A 21,809-nucleotide genomic window follows, 5' to 3' on the forward strand; every position below is an offset into this window, starting at 1 on the left:
TTATTCATGACAATACACAAAACGGCAACTTGCGGCAGCAAAACTCAACGATTTTATTATTTTAACACAATAAAGAAAACACAGATTATACTTACATTGGGGGGTTTTGGGGGGAACATAACTAAAACTTTAGCTAAACATAGAAAAGACGTTCACAAAATACACAAAATAATTAGTTCAATAAAAATATTTTCACAGGGCAAAATGACATGCAAGTTTATTATAAATAACAACATAAAAAAACAATACCTTCAACTTTAAAATCCATTTTAAATCAATTTAATCGGATCACAATAGCAAACGTTTGACAACTTCAAAGTACAATTTTATTATTGAGGAATTTTTCTGAGAGTCCCGTTACATATCTAGCAAAAACCGATTTGCCACTTAGAAGTTTGGACTTTTTAGAGACAGTTGGCAAATACGTTGCAAAAATTTTTTGTTAAGGGTTTTTTTGATTTTTGGCCTATGGGGGAACCACTGTGCAATGTATGGAGCAATTGTAAAGACACAATTTGAAGAACTTATTTTCTTTGCATATTTTTTAGCGGCTTTAATTATTCCTTTAGACATTCATATTACAGAAAGCGTGTGCATATTTATTTTACTCCAGCTGAATTTATTCATTAATTTGAATTAGTTTTAATATCAACTTGCGAATTCCGAAACACAAACCTATCTAAACCTGTCCTCAATTATCGTTTACCTCTATTAAAATAAAGTGCCTTACCGGACTGGAATTCTACACTCATATAATATTTTATAATATAGTATTTAGCAACAATCATCGGGTTCAAACAGATTGGACTGTCAGAAAGAAGGCTGACATTTTTAGCAGCAAGACCATAAGAGACAGCGATTTTCGCCTGAAAGATGACATTAATTTTTTCTATTTCATGTTATTTTCATGCTTTCAAAAAAATGAACTTGGACTAGCAGAACAAAAAGCTATATGATAATAACTAAACTACTAAAATCTTCGTTTATTTTTTCTCCTAAGAAGCCCATCTTAACCCAAAATTGATTCATATTTCATCTTTTAGAGCATTCAAAATACAGTCCATACAAAAATATATACCTTTAAGGCTATATGTGGATATTATTTAGTATTTCAATGCAGGAACCTCCATTGTCGTTTCCCAAACATTTTAAGGCGTGTTCCATATCCAGTAAACTGTCTAAGATATGATATGATATGATCGTGCTCATAAGAAATAAATATTTGGTTTGTGGTATACAGACAACAGTCCATTACGCCTTTTTATATTTAAACGATTCAGTTAGTAATAGTAGCTTAAGTCTATTTCGTAATTTATCCAACTAAAACCATATATATTCCAATTATATATTCCGATCGAAAATCAGCGATGCGGCCACCCATCAGTGACCATTGCCGTTGGTGGCCAGCTTGGCGGACCCATTGGTGTGTCCATTGGCATGGAGCTTCTTTCCATTGGTGACCGATTCCACGGAGCAGGGCTGGCCCAGGATCTTGACCCTCTTTAGAGGCGGCTCATTTGTGATGGTGGAAAAGTCGAACTGTGAATATAGAAGGAATCGGGGATATTAAGGATCCCAATGATTGCTTTTGACTTGATCTTGCTTACCCGCTGCTCCAGGGTCATGTGTGAGATGGGCGGCAGACCGATGCAGCCACGCAGGATATTCTCGATGGCGGCGCGCTGGCGGAAGAGCGAGTTGACCACCTGGGAACCCTGGGGCACCAGGGGAGCCTTGCACAGATAGCTCAGCAGGGAAAGGACTGGCTTGAAGGGAACCCATGGGGCGGATTCCTTCTCCGCACTGCGCAGCTGGATGCGAGTGCTCAGCTCGCCGAGGATAACCAGGTCCAGAATGAGCGGGGTGGCCAGCAGCGAGTCCTCGCAGGTGTTGTGGATCACCAGGGTATTGTGGCCGCCCATCATGATCTCCGATGTGTACTCATCCATGGCCCGCTTGCTGTCGCCCACATAGGGTACGTACTTGATTACCACGACGTGGTCGGGGTGCTCATCGGGTCCGTACAACAGCCTGTTGGAGGCAACCATGTCGTCCACCACGTTGCTCTTGGAAATCTGCCATGAGAAGGGGTTATCATTAATAAGAGAATGAATCCCGGAAACGGGCTGGACTCTTACCTCCTTGGAGCGGAACTGTTGGGGAGCGGACAAGTTCTTGCCATCGTTGTTGCCCAGATGGTTGTAACTGGCAATGGACACCGGCTTGATACCAGCTCCCACCAAGAAATCTACCAACACGCTCTTGATCTTCGTCTGGCCGGACTTGAAGTCATCGCCGGCAATGAAAACATTCTTCTCCTCGGCCAGCTGGATCAGTCCGGGCACAAAGGTGTTCTGCGGCGAACCGTTGATGTAGGTGCACTGTGGGCGTGGATACATGGTGGATTAGGTAATTAGTCTTGCTTATCAATAGAATGGAGGAGAACAACTCACCCCCTCGGCGATGCTGGCCATTGCAAAGATAGTGGAGGGTGACACCTCCGATTGGTTGGCCTTCAGGGAGGCGATGAGCTCCTGGCTGGTGGTGTTCAGACCAGGCTGGACATCCGCGAAGCGCTCAGTGTTGGCAGTCCAGAGGACGATGACCGAATCGACGCCACTGCGCTCGCGGAAGTCGCGGATATCCTTTCGGATCTGCTCGTACTGCTCCAGACGAGTGCCACGGATCACGTTGTCAGCCCGATCCGACTGGTTGGCCGCGATGAAGTCCGGGTCGTAGATGGATGGACGTGGGCGCAACTGAGCCAGCTGATCGTAGATCTGATCCTGCAGAGCCACGTCCAGGACCTCGGCCCTGCGCATGGCGTCACCCAAATGGAAGCCACTGATGTCCCAGCCGTCCACGACAATGTTGTCGGGCTCCACCATGGGCAGCAGCTCCTTCATGGGCACGTACACGTCGCCGCCGGCCTCGTCGGATCCAATGAAGACGGTGGACGCCTGGGTAATGGAGCCATACCAGTTGGCCTCCTGGACGCCCGTCCGCTTGCGCCACTTCAGCTGGCGGCGATTGGCCTCCAGGGCGGCGGTCAGCGTGGATCCGTTGTTGCCACCCCATCCCACCAGCATCACGCCCAGCTTGGGCACATGGCGACCCGTCCGTATCTTCAGCGCCGTCGTCTGGGGGTGCACCTGCAAGATCGGTGGGAGATTAGAGCCGATAAGCAGGAGGAATGGCACAACCCGTTTGGTCTTATTAAAGGTCCGGCCACTTTATCGAAATTCCACATTAGCCACCCAAGTCAGGTAGCAGCATAAATTATGATCACGCGATTTTTGCGAAGCAAACCTGAAATTCACCCCTTCTTAATGTTGCCAACGGGGATATCTGCGACTCGGTGCTCTTGGCAACACATCGATTTGATTCGTTGAAACTAAAAACCTATATCATATAAGCATACAAAGGTAAAATGAATTTTCTTACAAAAATTTCACGAAATCTCTATGGTCTGTAATAGTTACATACATATTTATGTTATGTTTTCAATTGATGAAACTTCGTTACATGATGTGACACATGCAATATTTACACGTAAGAGGTATCGCACGGTCGTATAACCGCATTTGAGTGTTGTTGATTTGGGCAGTTCTTGCTCGATATCTGTTTTTGCCGAGTCAACGCGCTCTTTGATTTGAACCACAAACATGCCATATGAATAAATATGAATAACATAAACTGATGAATAAGTAATGATAATGATGATGATGATGATTGCAATAATAATTTGGGAACGTGTTGGTCCAAAGTCCGATAACAAGATGTCCATATGCCGGCCGGCGAAATTAACACTTCACTTCAGCCGGCTAAGAGAGGCGCGCTCTCTCTCTCTTTACGTTCGCGGCTCTCTTCGCGGGCATCGCCTGACAGTGACCTTGAGGAGCAGCAAGTGTCCGTGGGCGTAGGGAGATGGGTAATGGGTGAGATGGGTGGAGTGTATTGTTTGCAGGCGGTGTAAACAGAGCACGTACCGCGACCACAATCACTTGGAAAAATGGGCTATTGGGTTTCGAGTCGGGTGCACCAGCTCCATCCCTATTTGTTTAGGTGCCATTTGAGCGGCCGAAAAGGCGCCTGCGCACAGAATCACGCCACCCACGCTCGGTCCGGAATAGTGACGAGATATCTATCGGCCGTATTTGTCGTCAGCTGTTCCGCTGAGCAATCAATAAATTGCAACTGTAACGCCCCGCCCGTGTGAGTGCGAGTGGATAGGAGGCCGGCCCTCTTATCGCTATTTTTGTTATTCGGCGATTCCGGGGAGTGGTCCCTATGGACTCCGAGAATTCGGCACAGCTCGGTCCTTTGCTGGATAATGGAAAGTTTCACTGGGCCAACACCCAGCGAAATGTAGTTGCCACACTAAAGCTAGATAGCAAGTTTCAGTCAATTATGCTATAATAAGCTCTTAGTTAAGATTTTAAATTGATTGTGCTTGGATTTTCTTTAGGGAAACTTTCAGGATTTTCACACTTTAAGTAATAGTATTAATTCCCTTTAACATGGTTCAATGGCTTTTTGATTAAGTTCATAATTTGAACATTGTTTGTTTTAAATTTAAATTAAAAATTTTAAAATTCAGTTTTGTAAAATAGAATTGGTCTTAGGTGGGCAATGCTGGACTCGAAACAAAATAAACCACTATTTCATCATCCAGGTGAAGATTATTTTTCTCCCAGTGCAGGCGAGTGCGCATTTGAGCGGGAGAGCATATCCATCCCGCCTGTTGGAAAAGTTCAATGTGAAGGTCAGCCGGAAAATGGCTGTTCGCACCACATTCGATATCAATATCATTCAAGTGGATGATGCTCCCGATCAACTAAAGTCTTTGGTTCGGAATGCGATCCCCTGAAGATTGGACCTACCTGGAGCTGTCCATCGGCGGTGCGCTTCACATGGGATGTCTGGTAATCGTAGTCGGTTGTGATGAACTCATCGTCCACCTGCACTTTCGGCGAGATTACCTCCAGGGTTGAGTTATTGGTGGGCTTCATTCTGGGATGTTTTTGCTAACACACTTGTCAATTAGCGCGTTTCAATGTGCTTGTTTCTGGAATTCCTGGCTTCTGGAGAGAAGACTGCGATGTGGTCGAGGCAAAAGTTCGCGGCGAATGACTCGGTTGAGTGGAAATCGGGCCGCTTTTATGGACTCCCGCGGGCAGAGGCGCACTCTCTTCTTCCGCGACTCATGTACGATATGTGCATATACTCTCCACAACGCTCTGCGGCGCACTTATAGGAACCAGATGGTATCGGAAATTTTCCGGCAAGCGTGGGATTTCTCAACGAGCATCACGGAGTCCTTCTGTCCGCCTCTTTCCAGCCGTAGATCTTAGTACACCTATTTACATAATTTATTGAGTGCCCAATTGAGTTCGAATTCGTGGAAAACACATCTTGGACTTTCCCACTTGCTCTTACTCTCAAATGATTTGTAACAAAATCGTATAGATTTCATAAAATTCGGATCGGAAATGAGAATCCATTCTTATGAAAAGAATATTTGCAAATCCATTATAATAGCTTGTCAATTCTAAAACATTATCAAAAGAAAGTAATCCAAAAATCCTTTATAAGAGCTAATCGAGTCTAGGCATATTAGATATTTTTTAAACAGTGTATGTATTTACACCTTCAAAATGTTTAATATTATTGTAAGATATAAGTCTAGTTTTTAAGATAGTTTGAAATTATTAGTTTTAAGTTTATATATTAATGTTTCTTTATGGGGGTTTTTTTGTACTAAAATTTTCCCCTCATTATAATCAATGATTAATCCCAATTTATCTTCTGTATAAAACATATTTCTAAGTAGAAATACTCTTAATGCTCATGTATCATAATCACTCACACTTGTGTAATATTCCAAATTTTTTATAAATAAAGTGTTCCATATATATAAAAACAGTGTATGTGATTTTAATCTTTATTTTAAAAACAAAAGGGCAAGAAAAAAGTGAACTAATGTTTAAAAATATTTTCGAATAAGGTTATTAGGCAATAGAATATTTATATTCTTGATCAGGACCGCTATCGTAGTCAATCTGGAAATGTCCGTATGAGTGTCCGTTTGTCTGTCCGTATGAGCGCAGGATCACCTGAACTATAGAAGCTAGAAAGTATAGATTAAGAATGCATTCTGGTGACGCCACCTCTGGCCACGCCTACTTCGTGCGATTTTACTTGCCGACTTTTATAAGTATATCAAAAAATTCTCAAATTTTCCCTCCCATTCCCACTAGCTTAGTAACTGGTATCTGATAGTCGAGGAGATCGAATATAGCTTCTCTCTTGATTTTATATTTTATATTTATACATAGATACAATTCTTTACTGACCGATGAGGTACGGATATGAATGTCCTCCATTAGGTCTAAAAGCTCCCTTAGCCTCCCTACATCATTACATCATCATAATTATAAGCAATAAGCAAAAAATCTCATTACCATCTGTTCGATTGGAACTGCATACATGCATGAGTAGAATTCAATTTTCCGGTACCATTTAGCTGAGTCTTCCCGTGAGAGCAGGCAGAAGGCTTCGTCGAATCTTCTGGAAGCCAGATGTAAGCGAAACTTCTCAAAACTTTCCATTATTGCAGCCAATTGAGTGCGAAGGGAGCTCGAATTACTATTTGTTGATCAATCAATGCAGTGGGCCGGTCCGTTTGCACTGCAGATCAAGAAGGTTCCATACCGAATTGCTACGCTGGAGCAATCAGCAGACCGGGCACCGGGCACATGCTGCAGTGGGTGTGGGCGTGGGCGTCTCGTTTCCCTCACATGCAACTCTATCGCCGGCTCAAGTCTGACACGTAGTTCCAGAAAAAAAGCAACGACCAAGTACGCGGTATCAGTCCGTATCCATTTCCTGCTGGGGGGACACCCTTTGGACGAAATGTTTGCACTTGTATCAAATAAATGTATTTCGTGATTGCAAAGCGACCTTGAACTTGAGTAGCAAATACTTAAAGTATTCGAATATCTTAAACAAGCGTACAATAACATCAAATAAAGGCTAATATTTTACACTGGTGCTTAGGTGCTAAACGATACAATTTTTGGGATCAGCAAGTGTTGAAGAATGGTTGGGTTACTTTCGAACATGAAATATATGTATTTATGTAGATACTGGTGAGGTCAGTATACGATACGTCTAACACTATGTACACTTATGTAAATTTCACTAAAAAGAGTAACTAAATCACGGTGATCACAATCTGTAAAATCCCAAATAAGAAGACTTTACTCGTTGAGTTTTTGTAAGAAACTCCTTTTATTTGGAAATATCTTCGGTTTAAATAGGTGACATGAGAATCGCATCTTAAAGTAAATGGCCTACGCAGAGGCCTAAGTAAATAGTCCCCGCCTTATCGAGGTCCCACGCTCGGGCACATCTGCCTATCTTGAGCGGCGAGGACCTTATCTGTGGTCTCCCACTAAGGGACTATTTTAGGAGGCGGGGAACGATCTCAAGTGACTGACTCATGTAGTGTGCACTTAAATTACATGTTTTTGAGCAATGCACCCATGTCGCCTTAGATAACAAAATCCTAAATATAATTTATCGCTCTCGATTCATTTACATAAGATATGAACGGAGCCCAAAATTGTAAGTCTTTAACTATATTCGTGTTCATGTGTGAACATTCTGCCAAAGGGCCAGCAAAGCTGAGATGTACATTAGTATATTAGTTGCATTTATAACAGTAGTGGACTGTATTTATTTGATATATGTTCATTTATTTTGCAACTAAGATTTCAATGGGCCTAGTTTTTCTGGCTTTTAATTTTATTGGATTACAATTATGGTTTATATTATTTTTAATTCAACAATTTGTACTCAATTAACTTATTTTAAACATTTTGCTTTTTCTATGTAGAAGTACATTTTCTATTAAACAACGATATAGTGGACTGTATATTTTTATTTGTTATATTATTTTATTGTTTATTTACTATTGATATTTATAGTACTGGCAACGGACCTGCAAAGGTTATTGCTTGCATTCTTTGTTGCACAGCACATTTCCGTATGAAATATATTATTAATACTATCATTAGTATTAAAGCAATAATTAATCCAGCATGTCCGGAAATATGATGGAAATGTAAATCTTTCAATTTTTGATGGTTCTCTTTCATAAATTTAATTTCATTATTCAATCGTTCAAATTCCTCAGTATGATTTAATATTGATAGTTTCAGCGGATCCCAAATAATCTTCGGCACTTCACTAACTTCTCCTATATAAGGTGTTGATAATAATTCTTCACTTTCGGACTGAATGTTATGGTGGGCAACTAGAATTTTATCGTCGGTTCTTGCCGTACAATATGGCGCAATGCTTAAAACTCCTTGCTGAGGCAAATCAAACAATTCAATTTGAGAGCCAGTACATTGCAGACGGACTTTTGAATTCGCAGGAACCTTAAACAACCAACTACTTTTCTTTTCTAACTCTACCCAGTAACTTTTAGAGTCGACTACTGTTTTATAGATGCAGTTCGCCGCTTTATCTGGCTTTAGAGGCTGAATCTGTGAAAATAAATTTATCAAAACGACAAAAAAAGATTCAGATGGGCGATACATTGTGTCAATTCCATTCAAGGAGGATGTCACCTTAGGAGATTCAAAGAAACAAGCGATAGCTCGTTACATGAATCTGGAGAAAAAACTAAAAAGAAATGAAAAACTTAAGGTTGACTACACTAAATTCATGAATGAATACATGGATTTAGGACACATGATTGAAGTGAGTGATGAAGGCAAATATTTTTTACCGCACCAGGCAGTGATTAGAGATTCAAGCCTTACGACCAAATTGAGAGTAGTTTTTGATGCTTCAGCAAAAACTACGAATAACAAAAGTTTGAACGACATAATGTGGGTTGGGCCACGAGTTCAAAAAGATATTTTTGACATTATTATTAAATGGAGAAAATGGGAATTTGTTGTTTCGGCAGACATTGAAAAGATGTACCGACAAATTAAAATAGATAATAATGATCAAAAATATCAATATATTTTATGGAGAAATTCTCCAAAAGAAAAAATTAAAACATATAAATTAACCACAGTCACTTACGGAACTGCATCTGCACCATATTTGGCTACCAGGGTTCTGGTAGATATTGCAGATAAATGTAAAAACCAAGTTATTAGTGCAATAATTAGGAATGATTTCTATATGGATGACCTAATGACTGGAGCTGATTCGGTAGAAGAAGCTAATAAATTAATAACATTAATTCTCCATGAATTGCAGAAAGTTGGATTCAACTTAAGGAAATGGATTTCCAACAATTCCGAAATATTAACCACTGTGGAGGACACAGGGGACAATAAGGTTCTCAATATTATCGAAAATGAATGTGTTAAAACTTTAGGACTAAAATGGGAACCTCAAAATGATTTATTTAAGTTCAGCGTAAATTGTAATGATGAATCAAAAAATATAAATAAGCGCGTTGTGTTATCAACGCTAGCAAAAATATTTGATCCGTTAGGATGGTTGGCACCAGTCACGGTTTCAGGAAAACTTTTTATTCAAAAACTTTGGATAAATAAAAGTGAATGGGATCAGGAATTATCCATAGAAGATAAAAATTATTGGGAAAAATATAAAGAAAATTTATTATTGTTAGAGAATATTCGAATCCCAAGGTGGATTAATTCAAACAGTTCTTCAGTCATTCAGATTCACGGATTTGCGGACGCCTCCGAAAAAGCATATGCTGCAGTAGTCTATGCTAAAGTAGGACCTCATGTTAATATAATAGCTAGCAAAAGTAGAGTCAACCCTATAAAAAATAGGAAGACAATTCCCAAACTCGAGCTGTGTGCAGCTCACCTGCTTAGTGAATTAATCCAAAGACTAAAAGGATCAATTGACAATATAATGGAGATCTATGCTTGGAGTGATTCCACGATTACCTTAGCATGGATTAACAGTGGTCAAAGTAAGATCAAATTTATAAAAAGAAGAACGGATGACATTCGGAAATTAAAAAATACTGAATGGAATCATGTTAAGTCAGAGGATAATCCAGCAGATTTAGCATCCAGGGGAGTGGATTCTAACCAGTTGATCAACTGTGATTTTTGGTGGAAAGGTCCGAAATGGCTAGCAGACCCAAAAGAACTTTGGCCTCGGCAGCAGTCTGTAGAAGAACCTGTCTTAATAAATACGGTATTAAATGACAAAATAGATGATCCTATTTACGAATTAATAGAAAGGTATTCCAGTATAGAAAAACTTATACGTATAATAGCATACATAAATAGATTCATGCAGATGAAAACAAGAAATAAAGCCTATTCATCAATTATTTCAGTAAAGGAGATAAGAATAGCGGAAACAGTTGTTATTAAGAAACAACAAGAATACCAGTTTAGGCAAGAGATAAAGTGCCTTAAAATCAAAAAGGAAATCAAGACAAATAATAAAATATTGTCATTGAATCCATTTTTGGACAAGGATGGGGTTCTAAGAGTTGGAGGAAGATTGCAAAATTCCAATGCAGAATTTAATGTTAAACATCCAATCATTTTAGAAAAATGCCACCTAACAAGCTTATTAATAAAAAATGCTCATAAGGAAACATTGCATGGAGGGATAAACCTAATGCGAAACTATATCCAAAGAAAGTATTGGATTTTCGGGTTGAAAAATTCGTTGAAAAAGTATTTAAGAGAATGTGTAACGTGTGCAAGGTATAAACAAAATACAGCTCAGCAAATAATGGGTAACTTGCCAAAATATAGAGTGACGATGACATTCCCGTTTCTTAATACTGGAATAGATTACGCAGGTCCTTATTATGTTAAATGTTCAAAAAATCGTGGCCAAAAAACATTTAAAGGATACGTTGCTGTATTCGTTTGCATGGCCACCAAAGCCATACACTTAGAAATGGTAAGCGATCTAACTTCAGACGCATTTTTAGCAGCACTCAGAAGATTTATTGCTAGACGGGGAAAATGTTCCAATATCTATTCAGACAACGGAACAAATTTTGTAGGAGCTGCAAGAAAATTAGATCAAGAGTTATTTAATGCAATACAAGAAAATATAACGATTGCAGCGCAGCTTGAAAAGGACAGGATTGATTGGCATTTTATTCCCCCGGCAGGACCTCACTTCGGAGGTATTTGGGAAGCTGGAGTTAAGTCAATGAAATACCATTTAAAGCGTATAATCGGCGACACTATTTTGACTTACGAAGAAATGTCAACTCTTTTATGTCAAATAGAAGCATGCTTAAATTCAAGGCCATTATACACTATAGTTAGTGAGAAGGACCAACAAGAAGTTTTAACACCAGGTCATTTTTTAATTGGAAGACCACCTTTAGAAATAGTCGAACCAATGGAAGATGAAAAAATCGGAAATTTGGATAGGTGGAGACTTATCCAAAAAATGAAGAAAGATTTCTGGGTTAAGTGGAAAAGTGAATATTTGCATACGCTCCAGCAAAGGAATAAATGGAAAAAGGAAATTCCTAATATAGAAGAAGGGCAAATAGTTTTATTAAAGGATGAGAATTGTCATCCTGCAAGATGGCCTTTAGGAAAGGTGGAAAAGGTGCATAAGGGGAATGATGATAAGGTCCGAGTGGCTAAAGTAAAGATGCAGGAAGGATATATCACTAGACCCATTACTAAAATTTGTCCCTTGGAAGGAATAAAGTCTGTTGACAAAAATGAGGCTGACCAAGAGCCAAAAAGACGAACTAGAGCGACATCGGGAATGTCCAAGATCGGAATCATTATGGCAATGTTGTTGTTTGTGTTAAGTTGTCAAGTTTCTAGCGCATTACCTAAAGATATAGCACCAAGATATTCTATAGACAAAATAAATAAAACCTCAGCAATATATCTAGACCCGCTAGGAGATGTTGAGATTGTGAGTACTTCTTGGAATTTGGTTATCTATTATAAAATGGATCCATATTTTAAAATGTTAACAAAGGGTAATGCGCTTATACAAAGTATGAGGAAAGTTTGCGAAAGACTTCATAGCTTTGAAGAGCAATGTAGTCTAGTCTTAGATAATATGCAAAGTCAGTTATCGGAACTTGAAGAAAACAATAAATTGTTTATGATGCAGTCTAGATCTAGAAGCAAGCGTGCTCCTTTCGAATTTATGGGTTCCTTGTATCATATTTTATTTGGTATAATGGATGAAGATGATAGAGAGCAATTAGAAGAAAATATGAAGAATTTGTTAGATAACCAGAACAACCTTGATAAACTAATTCAAAAACAAACATCTGTGGTTGATTCAACTTCTAATCTATTAAAGAGAACAACAGAAGATGTTAACTCCAATTTTAGAAGTATGCAAATAAGAATTGAGAACATGACAGAAGTTCTTAAAGAAAATTATTATGTTTATAAGGAATCAATAAAATTCTTTATGATTACGAAACAGCTACACTCATTGATTGAAGAAGGCGAAAAAATTCAAGCAGGCATTATAAGCCTGTTGATTGATATTAATCACGGTAGGCTAAATACAAATATTCTCAGGCCAAATCAGCTTAAAAAAGAAATTGCCAAAATTCAGCAGAGTCTTTCGGAGAACCTAGTAATTCCAGGAAAACGGTCAGGTACGGAACTTAAGGAGGTGTATACACTGTTAACAGCCAGGGGTTTATTCATCGACGATAAATTGATCATTAGTGCAAAAGTGCCTCTGTTTAGCAGGCATCCATCCAAATAATTGTGCTTTGAGAGCCACTATCAATCAATGCTCTTAATTGTTCAAAGCCTCCATACCTCGACTTTACTTGAATCAAGGCCGTGGCCAACAAGGCTTGACCTGTTGTTCTACACGTATTCACTTTTTCTGGATTATGACCTGCAAAGTGAAGTAACGTGTGGTGAGGTTTACGACAAGTCGAACAAAGCTGCTCGCTTATACATTTTTTACCAAACGGATGCCTCAGACATCTTAGGCAAATCCCATTTTTTCTTACCCAGTCAGACCGTTCTGCTGGATTCATTATTTTAAATTTATGGCATTGAATTAAATAATGCCCTGGTAGTTTGCAATATGCACAATTGTCACTATAATTTTTATTCTTGTTATTATTAATCATTTTCTTTACAGGTTTTACTTCCTGTGAGAATGATGATATAGAATTGAGCCTTTGCTCTAAAAAGTCCATGACATCAGAAAGTGCCTGTATTTCTTTTGTCTTTTTAACATGGCTTTCATATAAATTGAGTGATTCTTTATTGAATTTCCGAAGAATTATGTGAGCGAAAATTGCATCCACATCTTCTGGTAATTGTGCCTTTAATTTTATAATATAAATTGACTCGTTAATCGTGTCAATAAATGTCTTTATTTGCTTATTGGATTCTAAATTTAAATTTGGCATATCCATAAGCCTATTCATATGATCTGAGAATATGTTTCTTTTATTCTCATATCGCTTGGTCAAAAACTCCCAAGTGGCTTCATAATTTTCTCCAGAGCCGAGCAGTAAATGAGTAACCACATTTCTGGCTTCTCCTTTTAATGCTGACTTTAGATAATTAAATTTGAGAGAAGGACTGAGATCCTCTCTCACATGTATGAGCTCTGTAAAGAGTTCATTAAAAAGATCCCATTCTTTGGAATCACCAAAGAAAGTGGGAATCTGTATTTTAGGCAGGGTTGGTAACTCCTCCGCCTTAACAACCGTCGACATTTCAGCTTTATTTATTGTGCCACTGAGTCGACTATTAATGGCTGTAAGAATATTTTGTTTGTCAAATTCAAGTTCGCTAATTTCTTCTTCGAATAGCGAGCTCTCAAAATGACTATTCACCTGTTCAATCAGGTTATCTATTTTATGCCATAAAAATTCAATTTTATTTTTCCTTATTTTAAGGAAATCTGGACTACTGTCTATTAGTTTAGACGTATCTTCTAGATATACTCGAAATTGGCCAACATTATTTCGAAATGCCTGCTCTACTTTTAAAGCGTTGTTTTGTGCTATACCCTCTTTTTCAGGGTGACCACACATTTCAAGGTTTAATGTAGGGGGAGGGTTTGATTTAGGGACAGTGTTTGATTTAGGGAAAGTGTTTTCTACCGACTCGCCCTTAATTTTTTCATTTTTATTTTTAATTTTTTCTAACACCATCATTATTAAATCATACTGCTTCGCGTTAAAATATTCATGATCGACAACGCCGATCTTTAACAAATTGCTATGATTAGCAATGAAACATTTTTGAAGCTCATTTAATTTTAGAATTTCTACATCTGTTAATGTTGGTTTTACTTCCAACTTTCTAATTTCCAAAATAATTTCGGACTGCTTCTTAAGGAATTGAATAGTCTTTTCTGACATCATTTTGAAAATTTTTTGTAATTTCTTAATATATATAGTACGTGTATATGTATTTTATATGTATTTATATATATATGTGTGTTTGGATAAACAGAAAATTCTTGTTTTGACTTAGCTGATGTCGTTGTTGTTGCTGCTGCTGTTGCTGCTGTTGTTGCTGCTGTTGCTACTGCTGTTGCTGCTTCTGCTGCTGCTGTTGTTGCTGCTTCTGCTGCTGGTAGAGGCTCCTTTGATGTTTAAAGATGATTTTTTTTTTTTTTTATTTGGCACGTTTTATTATTTTTGTAGTCCAGTCAGATTTTTTGTTTTTTAGCCATTTATTTCGGCATTTATGCTCTTTTGGCATATACACTGCACTCTATTTATGAGCTGATTTAATGCTATTAGAGCATTTATAAGGCACTGTTGTTATGCACTTTTTAATTTCACAATTGCTGATGTATGGCCTCAAGCACGCCTTACCACAATTTATAATGGTACACAAAGCAACCTTTAGCTATAGACTATAAGGTGCTTGTTTTAAAACATAAAAGATTCTTTTGTATCTTTTTGCTTTTTATATTTATACTCTGTTCCTTACCTTTGGTAGGGGGAAACAAGAGTCACTTATTTTTGCTACCTTTAGCTGTAAGATGCTTAAAGGAGCTGGCCTTTCTCTGAGTTCCTTACCTTTGGTAGGGGGAAACTGCAGAGTCGATTAAAGGCTCGATTGACCAAATGTAAAATCCCAAATAAGAAGACCTTACTCGTTGAGTTTTTGTAAGAAACTCCTTTTATTTGGAAATATCTTCGGTTTAAATAGGTGACATGAGAATCGCATCTTAAAGTAAATGGCCTACGCAGAGGCCTAAGTAAATAGTCCCCGCCTTATCGAGGTCCCACGCTCGGGCACATCTGCCTATCTTGAGCGGCGAGGACCTTATCTGTGGTCTCCCACTAAGGGACTATTTTAGGAGGCGGGGAACGATCTCAAGTGACTGACTCATGTAGTGTGCACTTAAATTACATGTTTTTGAGCAATGCACCCATGTCGCCTTAGATAACAAAATCCTAAATATAATTTATCGCTCTCGATTCATTTACATAAGATATGAACGGAGCCCAAAATTGTAAGTCTTTAACTATATTCGTGTTCATGTGTGAACACAATCTGATAAACACAACACTTTTGCAAACATAGAAACAAGGAGAATAAAGTGCGAAAATGCAAATGGAATCGAATGAGTATGCACTTAATTCTAATACTGAACTAGTTGTCCAAAAACTCCCACTCGCTGGAGGTGTTTGAGTCACTCGTGGCTGGCGTTTCCTTGTGGCTCGCCAGTGGATCGCCAGCCCGCCTAAAATCGGGTAGGAAGCTGGTGTACTCCTCCTCATCCCTGTTCTCTTCCAACTTCAGAGTCGGCTTTGGCTGGCTCATGACGAACTTAAGCGGAGCCATCTTACGCTTGGAGACGCCAAATGACCGTATCCCGTCTACGGGCTCGCCTACATGATAATCATCTGCTGGGTTGGTTGGATTTTCCGGCGAACTCGTTTGGACACTGGCCTCTTCCAGGTGCGTTGGATAGCACCTGATCAGCGGGTCGCTTAGTTGGGGGGTCTGAGCCTGGACAGCATGAAGCTCCTCCTGCGATAACGGGGCTAGATGCACCTCGGGCAGATCTAGCTCGGCGGCCAGGGTCTTTGCCTTTTCCGCAACGGTCTTCTGCAAGGTGGTGGGACTTAGCGCATCGGGCAGATGCTGAAGGAAGGCTGTCTTCATGTCCAGCGGAGAGGCCAGACCATTGCTAGGGGTAACCATGTTAATATCAAATATGAAGTTTAATACATATGATTTACTTACTTCTCTATTTGGCAGTAGCTCGCCTCCATTAGAGTGGCGGCATTGGTAAGCGGCAGCCGATGCTCATGGGTCTCATGGCCAATCTCAACAATTCCCACACCACTGGCCTCGGGCGGTTTGCCTACGGATGTCTTGCGGGTGGTGTGCACGATGGACTGCTCGAAGTCCATTTCTCCGATGCGGCGGAAGATATCCAAGCGGCGATTTTGTTGAGTCAGTGGCGACTCCACAGCTATTTCGATGGGCACATTCAGGTTCAGTTGCTCCCCCGGTGAAAGCTCGAAACACTCCTCTGCGTTTTGAAGAACGGGCTCCGCATGAAGCTCCATCGGCGACTCCAATTGTGATAGGTGCGATCCTAGAACCGGAACTGGAGGCGGCATCAGGGGATTGAAGATGACTTTGGCCGTTTTGTTTGGTGGTTCCGGCAACGGAGCTAGACGCAGCAATGTTCGATTGCCCTCCAGCACGAAGATCTCTTTTCCACAGACGCAGAAATCAAGGATCTTCCGGAATCCTCGCGCAACGGCTTCTACTTTGAGTCGCTCCAAGTTGAGTATGTACAGAGTTGCATCGTCGTGTGTTACCAGTAGTGAGTCGTGGCCATCGTAGAGATATAGTTGCCGGAAGTTGCTGCTAGCCACGTAGCCCGCATCGCCATCTGCCGGTCCAGCAGGTCTAGTCGAAGATGTGGACGCAGTGGTGTGGTGGGTACTGGACGGCTCACTGCGCTGCTTGGGATTCAGAATAGGTATTTCCCAGGTGGGACTGCGCAGAACGGCATCTCGGAATAGCACTGTTTTGGACACATTTCCCGCGGCGTCTGCCACCCAGAAGCGCAGGCCAGGACGTCCGCAGACTAGTTGCGGCTTATTTGCTTCCTGCTTCTTCAGAAAGATGGCCCCGCAGTCGATGAGCTGCTTGCGATCCTTCTTTCCCACCTGCGTGATGTTCCACTGAGAGGTTTGAGCGTCCAGCTGGCATACGATGCAACGGTAGAGGGTGGCCACCAGTAGGTGGCTCTGCCGCACGCTAAGCTGTACGATCTCGTATGCCTCGCTCAGGATCTCCACCGACTTGCTGAGGTGCTGCATTCAACGGTCACAATAAGCAATTGCTTAATTTAAACATTTAAATATAAAGGATGGCTCCTTACCGCCTGGTAATCAAGCTCCGTGAGCACCACCACTCCCTGGCGATCGCCGGAGTAGAGCTTCATCCCGTTTTTGGACCACTCACAGCAGCTGATAACGCACTTGTGCAGATCCCGGATAGTGTACCGCTCAATAGGCCGACTCTTGGTGCAAGGAGCCACCAAATCGAGGTCCCGTGGCAGCTCCTTCTGTATCTGGAAGATGCTCACCTGCCCGTTGGCGCACCCAGCCGCAACCATGTACTCCACGGAATTGACGACCCGCACGCACGTAATCCGAGTGGCCACCTAGAAGGAGAAGGGGTAGAGCGAAGTTGAGTTAATGGGGGAACCACACGCACGCCCGGGGAACGAGAATGAGTCATCATGAAGCATACCTCCGCCTTTAGCTTCTGCATCTCTCCCGTGTGGCGATTATACCAGAACACGATGCCCGCGTCGCTGCCCATGGCCAGGAACTCCTCGGTGGCATCCACACAGGTCAGGTTGAGATTCGCCGGAAAGAATCCGCGCTGCAGGCGCGCCGGAATCCGCTCGATGACCTCCGTGAGCGGCGCCCACTCCCGGATGGAGCACAACTCCTTGCTGCTGGCCATGTCCTTGCTGGGGGAAATTGCGCCTCAGGACGGGGACTTCCGGATTTCGCAGTTCTCTCCTTTTATCGGTGTTTCCTTTTTGCTCTGGCTCAACACAACAATCAACAAAACCGAGCTGCTGGCATGTGGCAACGCCCGCTATATACATAAAAGTGGGCAGCTCTGTTGGGAGGGTCATTTAAAATTGCGAGCTTCCACAATAACTTTGATGCTTATTTGTAAATTTACTGAAAATATTGCACATAGAAAGATAACATATAACGAATTTCTTTTTGATTCAAGATGTCTAACGAACGTATACAGATCGTTGATTTGCTCAACGAGCTGGACTGGAACTATAAAATCCAAGCTAACATGTTTTTGGTTCGGTGATTACTTTATCCAGTTCGACCAAATATGAAAAAAAAAAAATTTGCAGCAACTTGGCTCAACGTGGACTTTTGAATTCACCGCCAAACGTTCTGAATATAATTCGAGCATCTGCCAGCCCTGGAAATCAGCTGTTGCTGGCGGGATCAATTTAGGGAGTGTATTGTTAATTGTTTTTGTTTTACTTGCATCAAGATTTACGGACGAGGATGCGGAAATACCAGCAGCTGGTGCTGCTGCTCATCTCCTGCCTCAGCGTGAGCATCCTGCTGATGTACAAGACCGAGAACAATCGCCTCAAGTACGTGCTCAAGTACGTGAACTTCTTCGGACGCAACGATGCCGCTGTCCTCCGGCGCCTGGAGAACGGAACCAAGGAGGACGGAGCGCAGGTGCTGTGGCGCCCTCTGCCCGTGTGGCAGGTGATCGGAGACTCCTTCCATGCCTACTCCGCCTTCTGGATGCGCAACGAACTGGTGGCCGGCGGCGAAGCCCACGTTCTGGTGGTCGGAAAAAAAGGAGCAGTGGTCGACTTCCGCTGCAGCCTGGACCTTCTGGGCGGACGCAGTGTGCAGGGGAAGTTTCGTTTTCAGAGGGACTCCATTGAGAGCCTTGTAGATGACAAGTCTTCCAACTTCACCAGCTATCACTTCTTCTGCCAGGTGAGCCGAGATTTCGGTCAGCCCGGCAGTGTCTCCTTCACGGACATAACAACCACCAGGAGTCCAGTGAGGCTGCGTCTGCGAAACCTTAAACCAGCGAGCAAGAAGAGCGACGACAATGTGGTAGCTGTAGCGCACCGCCTACCAGCCACCGTTTGCGTTGATCTCGTTGGCTTCAACATGACCTCCAAGTTCGCACGTAGTGAAAATGCTTTGCTGCAGTTCTTCCTGTTCCACCAGGCCATGGGAATAGAGCATTTCCTGGTCTACAACCACGATGAACTGCCCGAGGAGGTGCTGCACCTGTTGGAGCGCACCAACATCCACCTGTATGGCCTGCCGTTTAACTTTCCCTTCCAGCAGACCAACGGCACACGTTCGCGGATCCACCAACTATTACTCACGGACTGCCTGCTGCGAAATGTGAACCACGCCGGCTTCACCCTTCTACTCCGCCCCAACGAGCTGTTCTTCCCCAACTCAAAGTTCTCTGGGGACCAGGCGAAGGGATCGCTCCAGCAGCAGCTGCGACACTTCTCCTCCGAGATCACGCGCTTTGAACTGGCAACCATGTCCGTGTGCTTCGATGAGAAGAAGAAACTGTTACCCGACAACGTTCAGTACGACCCGGAGCGCAGATCTGAGTTCAAAACATTGCTGAATCGCCTGGAGCTGCCGCCGGCGCAGCTCTTGGCCAGTACATCCGATGTGGAACTATCGTTATCAACCGGATTCGTGCACCGCTACGTGGACTGCGACCATGTGGGCAGCGATGGCCTGCACGACTGGCGGAACGCAGTTCGCGAGGACTTTATGGAGCACATCAACGTGCTCCGCAACGAGGTGGAGCTACTCATCTAGGAGCGTACGTTTAGGTTGAGATTTAAATACATGTAGTTTTGAGAGATTACTTGACTGCCATAAAGAGAATACAAGTAAGCACACAACTTTGGTATATTGTATATATCGTAGATAATTATAGGCATCGGATCGGACCGAATAGGTTTCCCGACTTCACCAAATCCAGTTTTATTTCATAGGTTGTTGCCCCCATCGCTGAGAGCGCATATACGCGTACTTGACTTATAGTTAGTTACTTGAGGCGCTGCATGAGAGCCGCGTTCTTGAGGCCAGCCTTCTCGATGGTGGAATTGTCGTCGCTCAGCTCGCGAGTGGGGAACGAGGACACCAGGATGAAGTTACTAGTTGAGTACTGAGGGCGTGCACTGCAAAGCGAATTGCGCTTAGGTTAATCACTTGGCTGGGTCTCCGAAATCAGTGACTTACGTTTGGATGAAGCGACGTATGTCGGAGACGGTGTGCGAAAGATTAAACTGCGCAGCTAGACGCGAACCGTCCGCCAGGCGAATCTGCAGCGTAGTGGACGGTGCTTCGGAATTTAAGTTGATGGCATCACGGGCACTGGCCTCCTGGTTGGCAGCTTCGCCGGGCGACAATGCCACTGGCACTGTTGGCGCTTCCGTGACCAAATTGGCCACGGGACTGCCCAGCTTCTGGCCCGATCCCTTAAAAGTCTGCGGAACTGGCTGGCGTTTGAAGTCCTCGTGACGGTGGTCCTCTACATCCACATTGACCATACGGCCCATTTCCAACAGCTCTTGCGGAATTTCCCTAGAAGAGTGTACGTTCGATTATTGAGCTTGAAGTTATACCTCAAAATTTATACATTATTTATACATTTTTTACGGAATGCACATACATACGCTTCTGCTAGCATATTAACAATTGGAATGAGTGCCACTTACCCGCGCATGACAGTCTCTAGGAATTCCTTGTTCTGCGGATCGTCATAGTGACGCAGCTCGCCGCCATCGATGGAGAAGCCCTGGCTCCAGAGCTTTAACACCACAACCGGCTTGTTTTCGCTGGTCGCAGCCGGTTTTTTGGTGCCCACAGCCGTGTGGTCATTATCGGTCATGCCCAGCCGCATGCCCTGGCCCCAGACGGCGCCGCCAGATCCTCCGCTGGCACTGCCGCTGCTGGTGGATGGCCCCACCTCTGCGATGTTTTGCTCCTGCGCAGAACGCATCATGTCGGTGAGCTGCTCCCGGAAGTTCTTGCGCTTGGGCGGGCCCAGCACTTGCTGGCCTGAGCGATCTGAGCCGCCGGCATAGAAGGCCTGCTGGTCATCGTCGCTAGACGACTCCTTCGACATGTCGCTAAGCGTTGCGAATCTGGCGAGGAATTAGAGTTACTACTCATCGCGAACCTTGCAACTCTTATCGCTTACTTTGGCTTGGCCTTGGTCGCTGCCGGTGCGATGTCCACCGAAGCTGACGAGGTAGCGGTGGCTGCGTCCGCACCAGCAGCGGATGCCGATGCACTTGCTCCGCTACTCGAAGTCGGCTTTGGTTTGGGGTTGTCCGCGTGGCCCACCGTCGGCACCGGAACCGGCAAGTCAGCCTGGGTGCTCCAGTAGTTGCCCAGCGCGTGCTGAAGCCGTAAAATTCGCACAATTATTGAACGCCTTAGAACTTTGTGCATTTGCTGCATCATTGTTGTCGCCGGTTGGGCGAAAGCTCACCTCGATGTCCCAGTCGCAGCTGGACAGGTAGAACCTGGCCACGTTCTCGTCGGTGCCGGTGATCTCAATGAACTGTGCTATCAAATCGCCGCGCGCGGCCATTTTACCTGTGTTTTTAATTTATTTTCAGCAGCAAATGATTGACAAAAAAACGCACACCAGTGTGACCCACAAGAGAAAATGCCTGTGCCAGCCAGTGTGTACCCACCTCCAAAGATCGTAAAGCTGCCAGCAGTGTTGACAAGCGAGCGTTTTTCGTCAGCGCTG

The 21,809-nt window shown here is 42.8% G+C and overlaps 4 protein-coding genes across 5 annotated transcripts; 1 reads left to right on the top strand and 3 right to left on the bottom strand.

The window, feature by feature from the left end:
- Nucleotides 1-1,221: 1,221 nt before the first annotated feature.
- LOC6607998 (inositol-3-phosphate synthase) lies at nt 1,222-5,141 on the bottom strand. Of its 2 annotated transcripts, XM_032715673.1 has the most exons (6): nt 4,884-5,141; nt 3,310-3,402; nt 2,454-3,152; nt 2,139-2,381; nt 1,608-2,075; nt 1,222-1,539 (listed from the first exon to the last, which is right to left on the bottom strand). In XM_032715673.1, exons 1-6 carry the CDS (start codon nt 5,010-5,012, stop codon nt 1,381-1,383), a joined length of 1,791 nt encoding a protein of 596 aa, XP_032571564.1. In that variant the 5' UTR covers nt 5,013-5,141; the 3' UTR covers nt 1,222-1,380. The 2 variants fall into 2 exon arrangements, with proteins under 2 accessions (XP_032571564.1, XP_032571566.1); XM_032715675.1 differs by lacking the exon at nt 3,310-3,402.
- A 10,003-nt stretch (nt 5,142-15,144) lies between these two features.
- Nucleotides 15,145-18,098, bottom strand: LOC116800302 (WD repeat-containing protein CG11141). Its single transcript, XM_032714310.1, has 4 exons — nt 17,748-18,098; nt 17,374-17,658; nt 16,218-17,305; nt 15,145-16,161 (listed from the first exon to the last, which is right to left on the bottom strand). The coding sequence occupies exons 1-4, from the start codon at nt 17,964-17,966 to the stop codon at nt 15,621-15,623; spliced, it is 2,133 nt and encodes a 710-aa protein (XP_032570201.1). The 5' UTR covers nt 17,967-18,098; the 3' UTR covers nt 15,145-15,620.
- Nucleotides 18,099-18,463: 365 nt separating this feature from the next.
- On the top strand, nt 18,464-19,941 carry LOC6607999. The gene has a single exon (XM_002032711.2). It carries the CDS (start codon nt 18,545-18,547, stop codon nt 19,856-19,858), a length of 1,314 nt encoding a protein of 437 aa, XP_002032747.1. The 5' UTR covers nt 18,464-18,544; the 3' UTR covers nt 19,859-19,941.
- Nucleotides 19,942-19,952: 11 nt separating this feature from the next.
- Nucleotides 19,953-21,723, bottom strand: LOC6608001 (NSFL1 cofactor p47). Its single transcript, XM_002032713.2, has 5 exons — nt 21,543-21,723; nt 21,249-21,451; nt 20,764-21,192; nt 20,285-20,629; nt 19,953-20,223 (listed from the first exon to the last, which is right to left on the bottom strand). Exons 1-5 carry the CDS (start codon nt 21,642-21,644, stop codon nt 20,091-20,093), a joined length of 1,212 nt encoding a protein of 403 aa, XP_002032749.2. The 5' UTR covers nt 21,645-21,723; the 3' UTR covers nt 19,953-20,090.
- Between the last annotated feature and the right edge of the window lie 86 nt (nt 21,724-21,809).

The sequence above is a fragment of the Drosophila sechellia genome, chromosome 2R (assembly GCF_004382195.2).
Source record: "Drosophila sechellia strain sech25 chromosome 2R, ASM438219v1, whole genome shotgun sequence".
Classification (NCBI taxonomy): Eukaryota; Metazoa; Arthropoda; class Insecta; order Diptera; family Drosophilidae; genus Drosophila; species Drosophila sechellia.